Source organism: Procambarus clarkii, chromosome 25, assembly GCF_040958095.1.
Source record: "Procambarus clarkii isolate CNS0578487 chromosome 25, FALCON_Pclarkii_2.0, whole genome shotgun sequence".
NCBI classification, from domain to species: Eukaryota; Metazoa; Arthropoda; class Malacostraca; order Decapoda; family Cambaridae; genus Procambarus; species Procambarus clarkii.
This window is the reverse complement of record NC_091174.1, coordinates 19,779,523-19,801,111: the sequence shown is the minus strand read 5'-3', so window position 1 is coordinate 19,801,111 and position 21,589 is coordinate 19,779,523. Positions and strand designations below refer to the sequence as shown.

Here is a 21,589-nt window from a genome sequence, read left to right as displayed (position 1 = left end):
TGTCTCTTCAAGTCGATCTAAATACGGTTTAGAAATGGTCAAAAGATTGTCAGATGCAGTTTAATGCTGACAAATGTAAGATTTTGAATCTAGGTAATGATGATAAAGTTACAAGATACGAGCTTGATGGTATTGAGATTGCGAAGTCGAATTGCGACCGGGATCTGGAAGTTTTGATTAGTAAGAATTTAAAACCAAAAAAACAATACATAAATGTTCGTAACAAGGTAAATAGAACACTGGGATTTATTTATCGAAGCATTGATAATAAGACACCTGGTGTTGTTTTTCAGCTATATATTGCTCTGGTTAAGGCCCATTTAGATTATGCAGTTCAGTTCTAGTCACCAGAGCCGGTCGGGCCGGGGAGCCGCTCGGCCGAGCAGACAGCACGCTGTACTTGTTATCCTGTGGTCCCGGGTTCGATCCCGGGCGCCTTCGAGAAACAATGCGCAGTTTCTTTCACTATATGCCCCTGTTACCTAGCAATAAATTAGGTACCTGGGTGTTAGTTAGCTGTCACGGCTGCTTCCTGGGGGTGGAGGCCTGGTCGAGGACCGGGCCGCGGGGACACTAAAGCCCCGAAATCATCTCAAGATAACCTCAAGATAACCTAACCATATTGTAGAATGGACATAAATTCCCTAAAACGCGTCTAGCGTAGGATGACAAGGTAAATCCCCTAAATTAGAAACCTGTCATTTGAAGAAAGTTTGATCAAGCTTAAATTACATTCTCTAGGAAGGCGAAGAGTTAGGGGTGACATGATAGAGGTGTACAAGTGGATAAACAGGCATAGCTAAGGGGATATTAATAGGTTATTTAAAGTATCAACACAAAACAACATGAAACAATAGATGTAAATTTGTTAAGTTTAGGTTTAGGAAAGACCTGAGTGTAAACTCGTTCGGTAACAGGGTTGTTGATTTGTGGAACCATTTACCGCGTACCGTGGTGGAGGTGGCGTCCCTTGATTGTTTCAAGCGTGGGATGGACATATATATGAATGGAATTGGGTGGTTATAAATAGGAGCGGCCTCATATGGGCCAATAGGCCTTCTGCAGTTACCTTTATTCTCATGTTCTAAACTCCCAGAACCCTCTCCGGGTATCTCCCTCCAACACACGCCACGTCACACATCACAATTTCAGGCTGTAAACTCATTCTCTGGGAGTTGTCTTGGACATTACGTCTTCCTCCCATTACAGGAAATTGCCACTTTATTCTCTTCCTGCCACATCATGATAATAGTTCCAGAGATAATCAGTTACCACTATAGGGAAGTATGGAGGTAGATTGCGTGCAGTGAGTGGATCTTGACTATGGACTCTGACACCACCACGTGGGTGACACTTAACATAGCTTCTCACCACCAATTTCCACTTTCATCGATTACACTATGATTACTGCTCTTGTTACTGCTACTGTGACGACTTTTACAGGAGAGCCTTACAAGACTCAGAGGTAATTGTCAATGATAACATTGTTGCGTCTTTCATTAGGACTAGGACCAGCTCTTCCATTAGCAGCTTGTGTGTGTGTTACCTGTCTGAATAAACTTGAAAACATATCCACATGCATTGAATAATCAAATGAAATGCACTCAGTGAAATGTTTGCACTTTCTCTGTATTAACGAAAGTTCATAGTAATAAATGAAACAGCAGAAGGCTTATAGGCCCCCTGTCAGAAAGCTCCCAGATAGAATGTCTAGCCACGGCTAGTATACAGTATTTATATATTTACAAATTTATAAATAACTTTAGTCACTGTTAGCATAAAATATTTACAAATTTACAAATATTTTTAGCAACTGATAATATATTTTCAAAACGAACTGTTGACACACTATGTGAAGGTGTCACCAATTATGCTATAAACTGTGAGAGAGAAGTTGGTAACTTTGTGACATCAAGATGTGTTGCAGTGTTGTGGTGTTGCATTGCAGGAGCAGACGAACTGCAAGTGTTATTGTGGGGTGGTGTTGCATCCAGCAGGCCAATGAAGATTTAATGCAATGTTTTATTGCATTGCAAACTGGGTGTTCACATTACAGTGGTGTTTCAGGAGCCAGCAAGGTGTAATATGAGAAGGTATTGCAGGATATGTCACCCAAGGATGTCAGTGTGATTGTGAGGTTTTTGGAACTGGCAAATGGAGTGGAAATGTATTAGAACTTTGCAAAAGCATTTAAATGGTGAGAGATAATTCCTAGTAGTGTTGCAGGAGATTGCAGATTAATGGAGCCAGTTTCTAATTTTGTTGCAGAAACGAGAGTACGAAGCAGGAAACACACTTACACTCTGACATGGACAAGTTGAGGCACTCCAGGGCATTGAAGCACATCCCCAACAAACTGAGACGCTTCTTGCTGATCACTTTATGCTTCTTCTTGTTCTTCATCCCATTCAGGTGCGTCCTCTCTCTCTCCCAAGGCATATTTACTACCCAGGATTTTCAGCCACAAATGTCTTGTTGTTATGATAACTGGTGCATTATTTCATCAGTATCATGTTGATAGAAAGACAAATCTGTGATTGGTCTTTCTTAATGAAATTAGCGACCCACGTCAATAACATTCCCACACCACCAACACACCCACGTCACAAACACTCCCGCAGCACCAACAACTCCACGTTCCTAACACTCCCACACCACCAACAAACCCACGTCACTAACACTCCCACACCACCAACACACCATCACCACCAACACTCCCACACCACCAACACTCCCACACTATCAACACTCCCAAACTAACAACACTCCCACACTACCAACACTCCCACACTACCAACACTTGCACACTACCAACACTCCAACAATGCCAACACTCCCACACCACCAACACTCCCACACCACAAACACTTCCACACCACCAACACTCCCACACCACCAACACTCCCACGCCACCAACACTCTCACACTACCAACTCTCCTCCCACGTCACTAACACTTCCCCACCACCAACACACCCACGTCACTAACACTCCCACACCACCAACACTCACACACCACCAACACTCCCACACCACCAGCAAACCCACACCACCAACACTCCCACACCACTGACACATCTACGTCACTAACACTCCCACACCACTAACACTCCCACACCACCAACATTCCCACACCACTAACACACCCACACCACTAACACTCCCACACCACCTTCACCAACACACGCACACCAACAACACATCCACGTCACCAACACACCTACACCACCAACACTCCCACACCACCAACACACCCACGTAACTAACACTCCCACACCACCAATACACCCACACCACCTACACTCCCACACCACCAACACTCACACAAGACCAACACTTCAACACCACTAACACACCCACATCACCAACACTCCCACACCACCAACACTCCCACACCACCAACACTACCACACCACCAACACTCCCACACTACCAACACTCCCACACCACCAACACAACCACACCACCAACATTCCCACGCCATCAACACTCCCACGCCACCAACACTCCCACACCACCTACACTCCCACACCACCTACACTCCCACACCACCAACACTCACACACCACCAACACTTCCACACCACTAACACACCCTCACCACCAACACTCCCACACGACCAACACTCCCACACCACCAACACTCCCACACAACCAACACTTCCCCACCACCAACACTCCCACACCACCAACACTCCCACACCACCAACACTCCCACACCACCAACAATCCCACACCACCAACACTCACACACCACCAACACTTCCACACCACTAACACACCCACACCACCAACACTTCCACACCATCAACACTCCCACACCACCAACACTCCCACACCAACAACACTCCCACACCACCAACACTCCCACACCACCAACACTCCCCCACCACCAACACTTCCTCACCACCACCACCCCCACACCACCAACACTCCCACACCACCAACACACCCACGTCACTAACACTCCCACACCATCAACAATCCCACACCACCAACACACTCACGTCACTAACACTCCCACACCACCAACACTCCCACACCAACAACACTCCCAAATCAATAACACTCCTACGTCACTAACACTCCCACACCAACAACACTTCTCCACCACCAACACACCCACGTCACCAACACTCACACACCACTAACACTCCCACACCACTAACACACCCACACCACCAACACTCCCACACCACTAACACTCCCACACCACCAACACTCCCACACCACTAACACACCCACACCACTAACACTCCCACACCACCTTCACCAACACACGCACACCACCAACACACCCACGTCACCAACACACCTACACCACCAACACACCCACACCACCAACACACCCACGTAAATAACACTTCCACACCACCAATACACCCACGTCACTAACATTCCCACACCACTAACACTCCCACACCACCTACACTCCCACACCACCAACACTTCCACACCATCAACACTCCCACACCACCAACACTCCCACACCAACAACACTCCCACACCACCAACACTCCCACACCACCAACACTCCCCCACCACCAACACTTCCACACCACCACCTCCCCCACACCACCAACACTCCCACACCACCAACACACCCACGTCACTAACACTCCCACACCATCAACAATCCCACACCACCAACACACCCACGTCACTAACACTCCCACACCACCAACACTCCCACACCAACAACACTCCTACGTCACTAACACTCCCACACCAACAACACTCCTCCACCACCAACACACCCACGTCACTAACACTCACACACCACTAACACTCCCACACCACCAACACTCCCACACCACCAACACTCCCACACCACTAACACACCCACACCACTAACACTCCCACACCACCAACACACCACCTTCACCAACACAAGGACACCACCAACACACCCACGTCACCAACACACCTACACCACCAACACACTCACACCACCAACACACCCACGTCACTAACACTCCCACACCACCAACACACTCACGTCACTAACACTCTCACACCACCAACACTCCCACATCACAAACACTCCCACACTACTAACAATTCCTCACCATGAACACAACCACACCATCAACACACCCACACCACCATGACACCCACACCACCAACACACCCACGTCACTAAGACTCCTACACTACCAATACACTCACGTCACTAACACAACCACACTACCAACACTCCCACACCACCAACACTCCCACACCACCAACACTCCCACACCACCAACACTCCCACACCGCCAACACTCCCATACCACCAACACACCCACACCTCCAATACACCCACGTCACTAACACTCCCACACCACAAACACACCCACATCACTAACACTCCCACACCACCAACACACCCACGTCACTAACACTCCCACACCACCAACACTCCCACACCACCAACACTCCCACGTCACTAACACACCCAAACCACCAACACTCCCACACCACCAACACTCCCAAACCATCAACACTCCCACACCACCTACACTCCCACACCACAAATACTCCTACACTAACAACACACCCACGTCACGAGCGCTCCCACACCACGATCACACGCACGTCACTAACACTCACACACCACCAACACTCCCACACCACCAGCAAACCCACACCACTGACACACCTACGTCACCAACACTCCCACACTACCAACACTCACACACCACCAACACTCCCACACCACCAACACACCCACACCACTAACACACCCACACCACCAACACTCCCACACCACCAACACTCCCACACCACCAACACTCCCACACCACCAACACCCCCACACCAACACTCCCACACCACCACAACTCCCACACCACCAACACTCCCACACCACCAACACTCACACACCACCAACACTTCCACACCACTAACACACCCACAACACCAACATTCCCTCACCACCAACACTCCCACACCACCAACACTCCCACACCACCAACACTCCCACACCACCAACACCCGCACACCAACACTCCCACACCACCACAACTCCCACACCACCAACACTCCCACACCACCAACACTCACACACCACCAACACTTCCACACCACTAACACACCCACAACACCAACATTCCCTCACCACCAACACTCCCACACCACCAACACTCCCACACTACTAACACTCCCACACCACCAACACTCCCACACCACCAACACTCCCACACCACCAACACTCCCACACCACCAACACTCCCACACCACCAACACTCCCACACCAACACTCCCACACCACCACAACTCCCACACCACCAAGACTCCCACACCACCAACACTCACACACCACCAACACTTCCACACCACTAACACACCCACACCACCAACATTCCCTCACCACCAACACTCCCACACCACCAACACTCCCACACTACCAACACTCCCACACCACCAACACTCCCACACCACCAACACTCCCACACCACGAACACTCCCACACCACCAACACGCACACACCACCAACACTTCCACACCACCAACACACCCACACCACCAACACTCCCACACCACCAACACACCCATGTCACTATCACTCCCACACCACCAACACTCCCACACCACCAACACACAAACGTCACTAACACTCCCACATCACTAACACACCCACACCACCAACACTCCCACACCACTAACACTCCCACTCCACCAACACACCCACACCACTAACACACCCACACCACCAACACTCCCACACCACCAACACTCCCACACCACCAACACTCCCACACCACCAACACTCCCACACCAACACTCCCACACCACCACAACTCCCACACCACCAACACTCCCACACCACCAACACTCACACACCACCAACACTTCCACACCACTAACACACCCACACCACCAACATTCCCTCACCACCAACACTCCCACACCACCAACACTCCCACACTACTAACACTCCCACACCACCAACACTCCCACACCACCAACACTCCCACACCACCAACACTCCCACACCACCAACACGCACACACCACCAACACTTCCACACCACCAACACACCCACACCACCAACACTCCCATACCACCAACACACCCATGTCACTATCACTCCCACACCACCATCACTCCCACACCACCAATACACAAACGTCACCAACACTCCCACACCACCAACACACAAACGTCACTAACACTCCCACACCACTAACACAACCACACCACCAACACTCCCACACCACTAACACTCCCACACCACTAACACTCCCACACCACCAACACACCACCTTCACAAACACACCCACACCACCAACACACCCACGTCACCAACGCACCTACACCACCAACACACCCACACCACCAACACACCCACGTCACTAACACTCCCACACCACCAACACACCCACGTCATCAACACTCATACACCACCAACACACCCACATCACCAACACACACACGTCACTAACATTCCCACACCACCAACACTCCCACACCACCAACACATCCACGTCAATAACACTCCCACACCAATAACATACCCACGTCACACACACACTAACACCACCAACACTCCCACACCACTTACACTCCCACACCACCAACACACCCACACCACCAACACACCCACACTACCAACATTCTCACACTACCAACACTCCCACACCACGAACACTCCCACACCACTAACACACCCATACCACTAACACTCCCACACCACTTACACTCCCACACCACCAACACACCCACGTCACTAACACTCCCACACCACCAACACACCCACGTCACTAACACTCCCACACCACCAACACACCCACGTCACTAACACTCACACACCAATAACACACCCACGTCACTAACACACACACCACCAACACAACCACACCACCAACACACCCAAACCACCAACATACCCACGTCACTAACACTCCTACTCTACCAACACAGCGACGCCACTAACACACCCTCGCCACCAACACTCACACACCACCAACATACCCACGTCACTAAAACTCCCACGCCACCAACACCCTCACGCTACCAACACTGCCACACTACCAACACTCCCACACTACCAACACACCCACACCACCAACACTCCCACACTAACAACACTCCCACGCCACCAACACTCTCACGCCACCAACACTCCCACGCCACCAACACTCCCACACTAACAACACTCCCACACTAACAACACTCCCACACTAACAACACTCCCACACCACCAACACTCCCACACCACCAAAACACCCACGTAACTAACACTCCCACACCACCAACACTCCCACACCACCAACACTCCCACACCACCAACACACCCACACCACCAACACTCCCGCACCACCAACACACCCACGTCACTAGCACTCTCACACCACCAACACTCCCACACCACCAACACTCCCACACCACCAATACTCCCACACCACCAACACACCCACACCACGAACACACCCACACCACCAACACCCCCGCACCACGAACACACCCACGTCACTAACATGCCCACACCACCAACACTCCTACACAACCAACACACCCACGTCACCAACACTCCCACACCACCAACACTCCCACACCACCAACACACCCACACCACCAGCACTCCCACACCAACAACACTCCCACACTACCAACATTCCCACACCAACAACACTCCCACACTACCAACACTCCCACACAACCAACACTTCCACACCACCAACACTCCCACGTCACGAACACTCCCACACCCTCAACACACCCACGTCACTAACACTCCCACACCACAAATACTCCCACACTAACAACACACCCACGTCACGAGCGCTCCAACACCACGATCACACACACGTCACTAACACTCCCACACCACCAACACTCCCACACCACTGACACACCTACGTCACCAACACTCCCACACCACCAACATGCCTAAGTCACTAACACTCACACACCACCAACACTCCCACACCACCAGCACACCCACACCACTGACACACCTACGTCACCAACACTCCCACACGACCAAACCTCCGACACCACCAACACACCCACGTCACTAACACTCCCACACCACCAACACTCCCACACCAACAGCACATCCACACCACTGACACACCTCCGTCACCAACATTCCCACACCACCAACCCTCCGACACTACCAACACACCCACGTCACTAACACGCCCACACCACCAACACTCCCACACCAACAGCACACCCACACCACTGACACACCTCCGTCACCAACATTCCCACACCACCAACCCTCCGACACTACCAACACACCAACACACCCACACCACCAACACACCCACACCACCAACACACCCACACCACCAACACACCCACACCACCAACACACCCACGTCCCTTACAAACCCACACTACTAACACTCCCACACTACTAACACTCCCACACCAGCAACACTCCCACACCACCAACACACCCACACCACCAACACTCCCACAACACCAACACTCCCACACCACCAACACTCCCACACCACCAACACACCCACACCACCAATACACCCACGTCATTAACACTCCCACACCACCAACACACCCACATCATTAACACTCCCACACCACCAACACACCCACGTCACTAACACTCCCACACCACCAACACTCCGACACCACCAACACTCCCACGTCACTAACACTCCCACACCACCAACACTCCCACTCTAGCTCCAATCCCACACCACCAACACTCTCACAGCACCAACACACCCACACCACCAACACTCTCACAGCACCAACACACCCACACCACCAACACTCCCACACTACCAACACTCGCACACTACCAACTCTTCTCCCACGTCACTAACACTTCCCCCACTAAAAACACACCCACGTCACTAACACACCCACACCACCAACACTCCCACACCACTAACACTCCCACACCATCAACACTCCCACACCACCAACACTCTCACACCACCAACACACCCACGTCACTAACACTCCCTCACCACCAACACTCCCACACCACCAACACACCCACACAACCAAAACACCCACGTAACTAACACTCCCACACCACCAATACACCCACGTCACTAACATTCCCACACCACCAACACTCCCACACCACCTACACTCCCACACCACCAACACTCACACACCACCAACACTTCAACACCACTAACACAACCACATCACCAACACTCTCACACCACCAACACTCCCACACCACCCACACTACCACACCACCAACACTCCCACACCAACAACACTCCCACACCACCAACACTCCCACACCACCAACACTCCCCCACCACCAAAACTTCCACACCACCACCACCCCCACACCACCAACACTCCCACACCACCAACACACCCACGTCACTAACACTCCCACACCATCAACAATCCCACACCATCAACACACTCACGTCACTAACACTCCCACACCACCAACACTCCCACACCACCAACACTCCCAAACCAACAACACTCCTACGTCACTAACACTCCCACACCAAAAACACTTCTCCACCACCAACACACCCACGTCATTAACACTCACACACCACTAACACTCCCACACCACTAACACACCCACACCACCAACACTCCCACACCACTAACACTCCCACACCACTAACACTCCCACACCACCAACACTACCATACCACTAACACACCCACACCACTAACACTCCCACACTACCTTCACCAACACACGCACACCACCAACACACCCACGTCACCAACACACCTACACCACCAACACACCCACACCAGCAACACACCCACGTAACTAACACTCCCACACCACCAATACACCCACGTCACTAACATTCCCACACCACCAACACTCACACAAGACCAACACTTCTACACCACTAACACACCCACATCACCAACACTCCCACACCACCAACACTCCCACACCACCAACACTACCACACCACCAACACTCCCACACTACCAACACTCCCACACCACCAACACTCCCACAACACCAACATTCCCACTCCATCAACACTCCCACGCCACCAACACTCCCACACCACCTACACTCCCACACCACCTACACTCCCACACCACCTACACTCCCACACCACCAACACTCACACTTCACCAACACTTCCACACCACTAACACACCCTCGCCACCAACACTCCCACACAACCAACACTCCCACACCACCAACACTCCCACACAACCAACACTTCCCCACCACCAACACTCCCACACCACCAACACTCCCACACCACCAACACTCCCACACCACCAACAATCCCACACCACCAACACTCACACACCACCAACACTTCCACACCACTAACACACCCACACCACCAACACTCCCACACCATCAACACTCCCACACCACCAACACTCCCACACCAACAACACTCCCACACCACCAACACTCCTACACCACCAACACTCCCCCACCACCAACACTTCCACACCACCACCACCCCCACACCACCAACACTCCCACACCACCAACACATCCTCGTCACTAACACTCCCACACCATCAAGAATCCCACACCACCAACACACCCACGTCACTAACACTCCCACACCACCAACACTCCCACACCAACAACACTCCTACGTCACTAACACTCCCGCACCAACAACACTCCTCCACCACCAACACACCCACGTCACTAACACTCACACACCACTAACACTCCCACACCACTAACACACCCACACCACCAACACTCCCACACCACCAACACTCCCACACCACTAACACACCCACACCTCTAACACTCCCACACCACCAACACACCACCTTCACCAACACACGCACTCCACCAACACACCCACGTCACCAACACACCTACACCACCAACACACTCACACCACCAACACACCCACGTCACTAACACTCCCACACCACCAACACTCACGTCACTAACACTCTCACACCACCAACACTCCCACGTCACAAACACTCCCACACTACTAACAATTCCTCACCATGAACACAACCACACCACCAACACACCCACACCACCAACATACCCAAACCACCAACACACCCACACCACCAACACACCCACACCACCAACACACCCACGTCACTAACACTCCTACACTACCAATATACTCACGTCACTAACACAACCACACTACCAACACTCCCACACCACCAACACTCTCACACCACCAACACTCCCACACCACCAACACTCCCATACCACCAACACACCCACACCTCCAATACACCCACGTCACTAACACTCCCACACCACAAACACACCCACATCACTAACACTCCCACACCACCAACACACCCACGTCACTAACACTCCCACACCACCAACACTCCCACACCACCAACGCTCCCACACCACCAACACTCCCACACCACCAACACTCCCACGTCACTAACACACCCACACCACCAACACTCCCACTCTACCTCCAGTCCAACACCACCAACACTCTCACAGCACCAACACACCCACACCACCAACACTCCCACACTACCAACACTCGCACACTACCAACTCTCCTCTCACGTCACTAACACTTTCCCACCAACAACACACCCACGTCACTAGCACACCCACACCACCAACACTCCCACACCACTAACACTCCCAAACCATCAACACTCCAACACCACCAACACACCCACAACACCAACACACCCACGTCACTAACACTCCCACACCACCAATACACCCACACCACCTACACTCCCACACCACCAACACTCACACACCACCAACACTTCCACACCACCAACACTCCCACACCACCAACACTCACACACCACCAACACTTCCACACCACCAACATTCCCACACCATCAACACTCCCACACCACCTACACTCCCACACCACCAACACTCCCACACCACCAACACTCCAACACCACCAACACTCCCACACCACCCACACTCCCACACCACCAACACTCCCACACCACCAACACTCCCACACCACCTACACTCCCACACCACCAACACTCACACACCACCAACACTTCCACACCACCAACACACCCACACCACTAACACACCCACACCACCAACACTCCCACACCACCAACACTCCCACACCACCAACACTCCCACACCACCAACACTCCCACACCAACACTCCCACACCACCACAACTCCCACACCACCAACACTCCCACACCACCAACACTCACACACCACCAACACTTCCACACCACTAACACACCCACACCACCAACATTCCCTCACCACCAACACTCCCACACCACCAACACTCCCACACTACTAACACTCCCACACCACCAACACTCCCACACCACCAACACTCCCACACCACCAACACTCCCACACCACCAACACGCACACACCACCAACACTACCACACCACCAACACACCCACACCACCAACACTCCCACACCACCAACACACCCATGTCACTATCACTCCCACACCACCAACACTCCCACACCACCAACACACAAACGTCACTAACACTCTCACACCACTAACACTCCCACACCACCAACACTCCCACACCACTAACACACCCACACCACTAACACTCCCACACCACCAACACACCACCTTCACCAACACACCCACACCACCAACACACCCACCTCACAAACACACCTATACCACCAACACACCCACACCTCCAACACACCCATGTCACTAACACTCCCACACCACCAACACACCCACGTCACTAACACTCCCACACCACCAACACACCCACATCACCAACACCCCCACGCCACTAACATTCCCACATCACCAACACTCCCACACCACCAACACATCCACGTCAATAACACTCCCACACCAATAACACACCCACGTCACACACACACTAACACCACCAACACTCCCACACCACCAACACTCCCACGTCACGAACACTCCCACACCCTCAACACACCCACGTCACTAACACTCCCACACCACAAATACTCCCACACTAACAACACACCCACGTCACGAGCGCTCCCACACCACGATCACACACACGTCACTAACACTCCCACACCACCAACACTCCCACACCACTGACACACCTACGTCACCAACACTCCCACACCACCAACATGCCCAAGTCACTAACACTCACACACCACCAACACTCCCACACCACCATCACACCCACACCACTGACACACCTACGTCACCAACACTCATACACGACCAACCCTCCGACACCACCAACACACCCACGTCACTAACACTCCCACACCACCAACACTCCCACACCAACAGCACATCCACACCACTGACACACCTCCGTCACCAACATTCCCACACCACCAACCCTCCAACACTACCAACACACCCACGTCACTAACACTCCCACACCACCAACACTCCCACACCAACAGCACACCCACACCACTGACACACCTCCGTCACCAACATTCCCACACCACCAACCCTCCGACACTACCAACACACCCAAACCACCAACACACCCACACCACCAACACACCGACACCACCAACACACCCACGTCCCTTACAAACCCACACTACTAACACTCCCACACCAGCAACACTCCCACACCACCAACACACCCACACCACCAACACTCCCACAACACCAACACTCCCACACCACCAACACTCTCACACCACCAACACACCCACACCACCAATACACCCACGTCATTAACACTCCCACACCACCAACACACCCACATCATTAACACTCCCACAACACCAACACACCCACGTCACTAACACTCCCACACCACCAACACTCCGACACCACCAACACTCCCACGTCACAAACACTCCCACACCACCAACACTCCCACTCTACCTCCAATCCCACACCACCAACACTCCCACTCTACCTCCAATCCCACACCACCAACACTCTCACAGCACCAACACACCCACACCACCAACCCTCCCACACTACCAACACTCGCACACTACCAACTCTTCTCCCACGTCACTAACACTTCCCCACCAAAAACACACCCACGACACTAACACACCCACACCACCAACACTCCCACACCACTAACACTCCCACACCATCAACACTCCCACACCACCAACACTCTCACACCACCAACACACCCACGTCACTAACACTCCCTCACCACCAACACTCCCACACCACCAACACACCCACACAACCAACACACCCACGTAACTAACACTCCCACACCACCAATACACCCACGTCACTAACATTCCCACACCACCAACACTACCACACCACCAACACTCCCACACCACCAACACTCCCACACCACCAACACTCCCACACCACCAACAATCCCACACCACCAACACTCACACACCACCAACACTTCCACACCACTAACACACCCACACCACCAACACTCCCACACCATCAACACTCCTACACCACCACAACTCCCACACCACCAACACTCCCACACCACCAACACTCACACACCACCAACACTTCCACACCACTAACACACCCACAACACCAACATTCCCTCACCACCAACACTCCCACACCACCAACACTCCCACACCACCAACACTCCCACACCACCAACACCCGCACACCAACACTCCCACACCACCACAACTCCCACACCACCAACACTCCCACACCACCAACACTCACACACCACCAACACTTCCACACCACTAACACACCCACAACACCAACATTCCCTCACCACCAACACTCCCACACCACCAACACTCCCACACTACTAACACTCCCACACCACCAACACTCCCACACCACCAACACTCCCACACCACCAACACTCCCACACCACCAACACTCCCACACCACCAACACTTTCACACCAACACTCCCACACCACCACAACTCCCACACCACCAAGACTCCCACACCACCAACACTCACACACCACCAACACTTCCACACCACTAACACACCCACACCACCAACATTCCCTCACCACCAACACTCCCACACCACCAACACTCCCACACTACCAACACTCCCACACCACCAACACTCCCACACCACCAACACTCCCACACCACGAACACTCCCACACCACCAACACGCACACACCACCAACACTTCCACACCACCAACACACCCACACCACCAACACTCCCACACCACCAACACACCCATGTCACTATCACTCCCACACCACCAACACTCCCACACCACCAACACACAAACGTCACTAACACTCCCACATCACTAACACACCCACACCACCAACACTCCCACACCACTAACACTCCCACTCCACCAACACACCCACACCACTAACACACCCACACCACCAACACTCCCACACCACCAACACTCCCACACCACCAACACTCCCACACCACCAACACTCCCACACCAACACTCCCACACCACCACAACTCCCACACCACCAACACTCCCACACCACCAACACTCACACACCACCAACACTTCCACACCACTAACACACCCACACCACCAACATTCCCTCACCACCAACACTCCCACACCACCAACACTCCCACACTACTAACACTTCCACACCACCAACACTCCCACACCACCAACACTCCCACACCACCAACACTCCCACACCACCAACACTTCCACACCACCAACACTTCCACACCACCAACACACCCACACCACCAACACTCCCATACCACCAACACACCCACACCACCAACACTCCCACACAACCAACACTTCCCCACCACCAACACTCCCACACCACCAACACTCCCACACCACCAACACTCCCACACCACCAACAATCCCACACCACCAACACTCACACACCACCAACACTTCCACACCACTAACACACCCACACCACCAACACTCCCACACCATCAACACTCCCACACCACCAACACTTCCACACCACTAACACACCCACACCACCAACATTCCCTCACCACCAACACTCCCACACCACCAACACTCCCACACTACCAACACTCCCACACCACCAACACTCCCACACCACCAACACTCCCACACCACGAACACTCCCACACCACCAACACGCACACACCACCAACACTTCCACACCACCAACACACCCACACCACCAACACTCCCACACCACCAACACACCCATGTCACTATCACTCCCACACCACCAACACTCCCACACCACCAACACACAAACGTCACTAACACTCCCACATCACTAACACACCCACACCACCAACACTCCCACACCACTAACACTCCCACTCCACCAACACACCCACACCACTAACACACCCACACCACCAACACTCCCACACCACCAACACTCCCACACCACCAACACTCCCACACCACCAACACTCCCACACCAACACTCCCACACCACCACAACTCCCACACCACCAACACTCCCACACCACCAACACTCACACACCACCAACACTTCCACACCACTAACACACCCACACCACCAACATTCCCTCACCACCAACACTCCCACACCACCAACACTCCCACACTACTAACACTTCCACACCACCAACACTCCCACACCACCAACACTCCCACACCACCAACACTCCCACACCACCAACACTTCCACACCACCAACACTTCCACACCACCAACACACCCACACCACCAACACTCCCATACCACCAACACACCCATGTCACTATCACTCCCACACCACCAACACTCCCACACCACCAATACACAAACGTCACCAACACTCCCACACCACCAACACACAAACGTCACTAACACTCCCACACCACTAACACAACCACACCACCAACACTCCCACACCACTAACACTCCCACACCACTAACACTCCCACACCACCAACACACCACCTTCACAAACACACCCACACCACCAACACACCCACGTCACCAACGCACCTACACCACCAACACACCCACACCACCAACACACCCACGTCACTAACACTCCCACACCACCAACACACCCACGTCATCAACACTCATACACCACCAACACACCCACATCACCAACACACACACGTCACTAACATTCCCACACCACCAACACTCCCACACCACCAACACATCCACGTCAATAACACTCCCACACCAATAACATACCCACGTCACACACACACTAACACCACCAACACTCCCACACCACTTACACTCCCACACCACCAACACACCCACACCACCAACACACCCACACTACCAACATTCTCACACTACCAACACTCCCACACCACGAACACTCCCACACCACTAACACACCCACACCACTAACACTCCCACACCACTTACACTCCCACACCACCAACACACCCACGTCACTAACACTCCCACACCACCAACACACCCACGTCACTAACACTCCCACACCACCAACACACCCACGTCACTAACACACACACCACCAACACAACCACACCACCAACACACCCAAACCACCAACATACCCACGTCACTAACACTCCTACTCTACCAACACAGCGACGCCACTAACACACCCTCGCCACCAACACTCCCACACCACCAACATACCCACGTCACTAAAACTCCCACGCCACCAACACCCTCACGCTACCAACACTGCCACACTACCAACACTCCCACACTACCAACACACCCACACCACCAACACTCCCACACTAACAACACTCCCACGCCACCAACACTCTCACGCCACCAACACTCCCACGCCACCAACACTCCCACACTAACAACACTCCCACACTAACAACACTCCCACACTAACAACACTCCCACACCACCAACACTCCCACACCACCAAAACACCCACGTAACTAACACTCCCACACCACCAACACTCCCACACCACCAACACACCCACACCACCAACACTCCCGCACCACCAACACACCCACGTCACTAACACTCTCACACCACCAACACTCCCACACCACCAACACTCCCACACCACCAACACTCCCACACCACCAACACACCCACACCACGAACACACCCACACCACCAACACCCCCGCACCACGAACACACCCACGTCACTAACATGCCCACACCACCAACACTCCTACACAACCAACACACCCACGTCACCAACACTCCCACACCACCAACACTCCCACACCACCAACACACCCACACCACCAGCACTCCTACACCAACAACACTCCCACACTACCAACACTCCCACACCAACAACACTCCCACACTACCAACACTCCCACACAACCAACACTTCCACACCACCAACACTCCCACGTCACGAACACTCCCACACCCTCAACACACCCACGTCACTAACACTCCCACACCACAAATACTCCCACACTAACAACACACCCACGTCACGAGCGCTCCCACACCACGATCACACACACGTCACTAACACTCCCACACCACCAACACTCCCACACCACTGACACACCTACGTCACCAACACTCCCACACCACCAACATGCCTAAGTCACTAACACTCACACACCACCAACACTCCCACACCACCAGCACACCCACACCACTGACACACCTACGTCACCAACACTCCCACACGACCAAACCTCCGACACCACCAACACACCCACGTCACTAACACTCCCACACCACCAACACTCCCACACCAACAGCACATCCACACCACTGACACACCTCCGTCACCAACATTCCCACACCACCAACCCTCCGACACTACCAACACACCCACGTCACTAACACGCCCACACCACCAACACTCCCACACCAACAGCACACCCACACCACTGACACACCTCCGTCACCAACATTCCCACACCACCAACCCTCCGACTGTGGGAACCGACCTGTGAGATTTATATTTATTTAATTTATATGAATTTATATAGAATTTATATTTACGTTAATTTGTATACTTCGATAGCAATTTGTATAATGATAAGTGGACTGTATTTCTGCAATAATCTCATAATCTCACAAATCGATCCTCTACACATTAGGGGGGGGGTTATTAAATTAATATATATGCAGCCAATCAAACTACAGTAATAGCTACATACATTGAAGAGGTTCCTTATCTTATAGTACAGCAGGTTAGTCCACCAGGTATAACTAGGGTGTAGACACCAAATTATCCTCTTTGAGGTAGCTTCCATATCACCCAGTAACTGGTGCACATAATCTTCCTCTCTTGACCTGTCAAAAGTGCGCTAGCTGTGAAGCCAGAATCCTATATATGACAAGCTATATCAGAGAAAACACTATACAGTACATGGAACATTGAGACCTGGCTTAATTACCTTTAGTTTGAGGCGATTTCGCGATCTAACCGGGTCACCCTATATCCTGACATTAATGGCCATAAATGAATGATAAACGGGTTTCGGATAGACACTTAACTTGAATTGTAGACATCGTGTTGGAGATGGTACCTTTGGTTTCCATAACACTACGTCCAAGTAAAATTAACAGGAGCCGTATTTGCTCCCGTGTGCCTCTGGTCTCGTATACACAATGGCTGTTTAACACTCCATACTATTGACGTTACTGGCCGACATTGTCCAGAATGATAGGAGCCGAATTTGCTCCACACGTCTCGGAGGTGACACAACAATGGCTGCCCTTCTTCCTCCCTCTGACCCCTGGCCTACTTTGTCCAGATTTCAGAAAGTGATAGAAGGGTCACATTTACTCTACTTTAATATTGATAATTAAGTTAATTTATATAAGATGTTTTTATGATGGTAAAGTCCAAAGACTAATGTATTTAAGAACAATTCCCAGCAGAATAGCTGGTGAATTATAATAGTATGTGATGATGATATCCCGTTTTCTTTAGACGGTAATTCCACTACAAGTTACGTTTTCTATGGGTAACTTGTTGGTAATACAGCAGCACTTATTATCTGTCTGTATGATATTAAATGGTGTCGGATTTTCCGACATAATTCCCCAGGGGCTGCTCACGGGTCGAAGTCCTAATTAGAACAGACGAACACCGATACTCCTCCATCGAATTATTACATTAATTTGATGTTAGTAGTTAGTAATCACACATTTGTGCGTCTGTTCGTGCAGGACGGATGTCCCGTACTAGAGTTGCAGGGGTTAGAAGTCTAATGCAATTTCATTTCCCTGTCAACTCTTGAAAGGCTAATATTCAAGCCTTATTACATATTATTTAACCCAGAAGACTGGATGTGATCAAGTACTACAGTCAAGTATGATTCAGGGACTGCAGTGAGATCAGTGACATTAGATATAACTTGAAGTTTCTTCAGGTAACTGGTCACTGATATATAAACACTGAGGCCCATGGAATACATCTTGATTAAATAATAAATGTATCAAATCAGTCATCAGATTTATTGGGGTTTAATTTAGTTAATTGATTCAGAAGATTGAATAGCTCATCATTAAAGTAAAGTATGGTTCTGAGACTGCAGTGGGTTCAGTGACATTGGTCGCAGTGACTTGTAGCTGTTTAGGCTACTGTTCACTGATTTGCCACTGAGGCCTCATGAACTCATCTTCAGCTTCAAATGATGATACTAACATCAACCTCTGTTGGTATAGTCAGCTGTAATCTCCTTAGTATAATGCTACTGGAGAAATATAATCAGCTGACAAATTTAGATTTCTACTGGTATTGTTTATCTGCAGGCATAGGTCTCCTCAGGCTTGATACTGGGCCTGAGAGTAATTTACCTCCTGCAGAGTTTAACATGGTTATACCCTGATATTTAGTAGGGCTACCAATGAATCGATGGCAATAGTCTGTCCCTACAAGGAGACCGAAGTCGTTGAGGTGATCAGACTTAATATTATCTGCCAATTTTATTCCTCTAT

General features: G+C 51.7%; 1 protein-coding gene across 1 annotated transcript in view; it reads left to right on the top strand.

The window, feature by feature from the left end:
• Positions 1-21,589, top strand: part of LOC138368649 (uncharacterized) — a 557,854-nt gene that overhangs the window by 450,908 nt on the left and 85,357 nt on the right. Inside the window, exon 2 of the mRNA XM_069331352.1 lies at positions 2,269-2,412. Within this exon, the coding sequence (XP_069187453.1) occupies positions 2,309-2,412 (104 nt within the window). The 5' untranslated portion in view covers positions 2,269-2,308. The remainder of the gene's footprint in view (positions 1-2,268; positions 2,413-21,589) is intronic.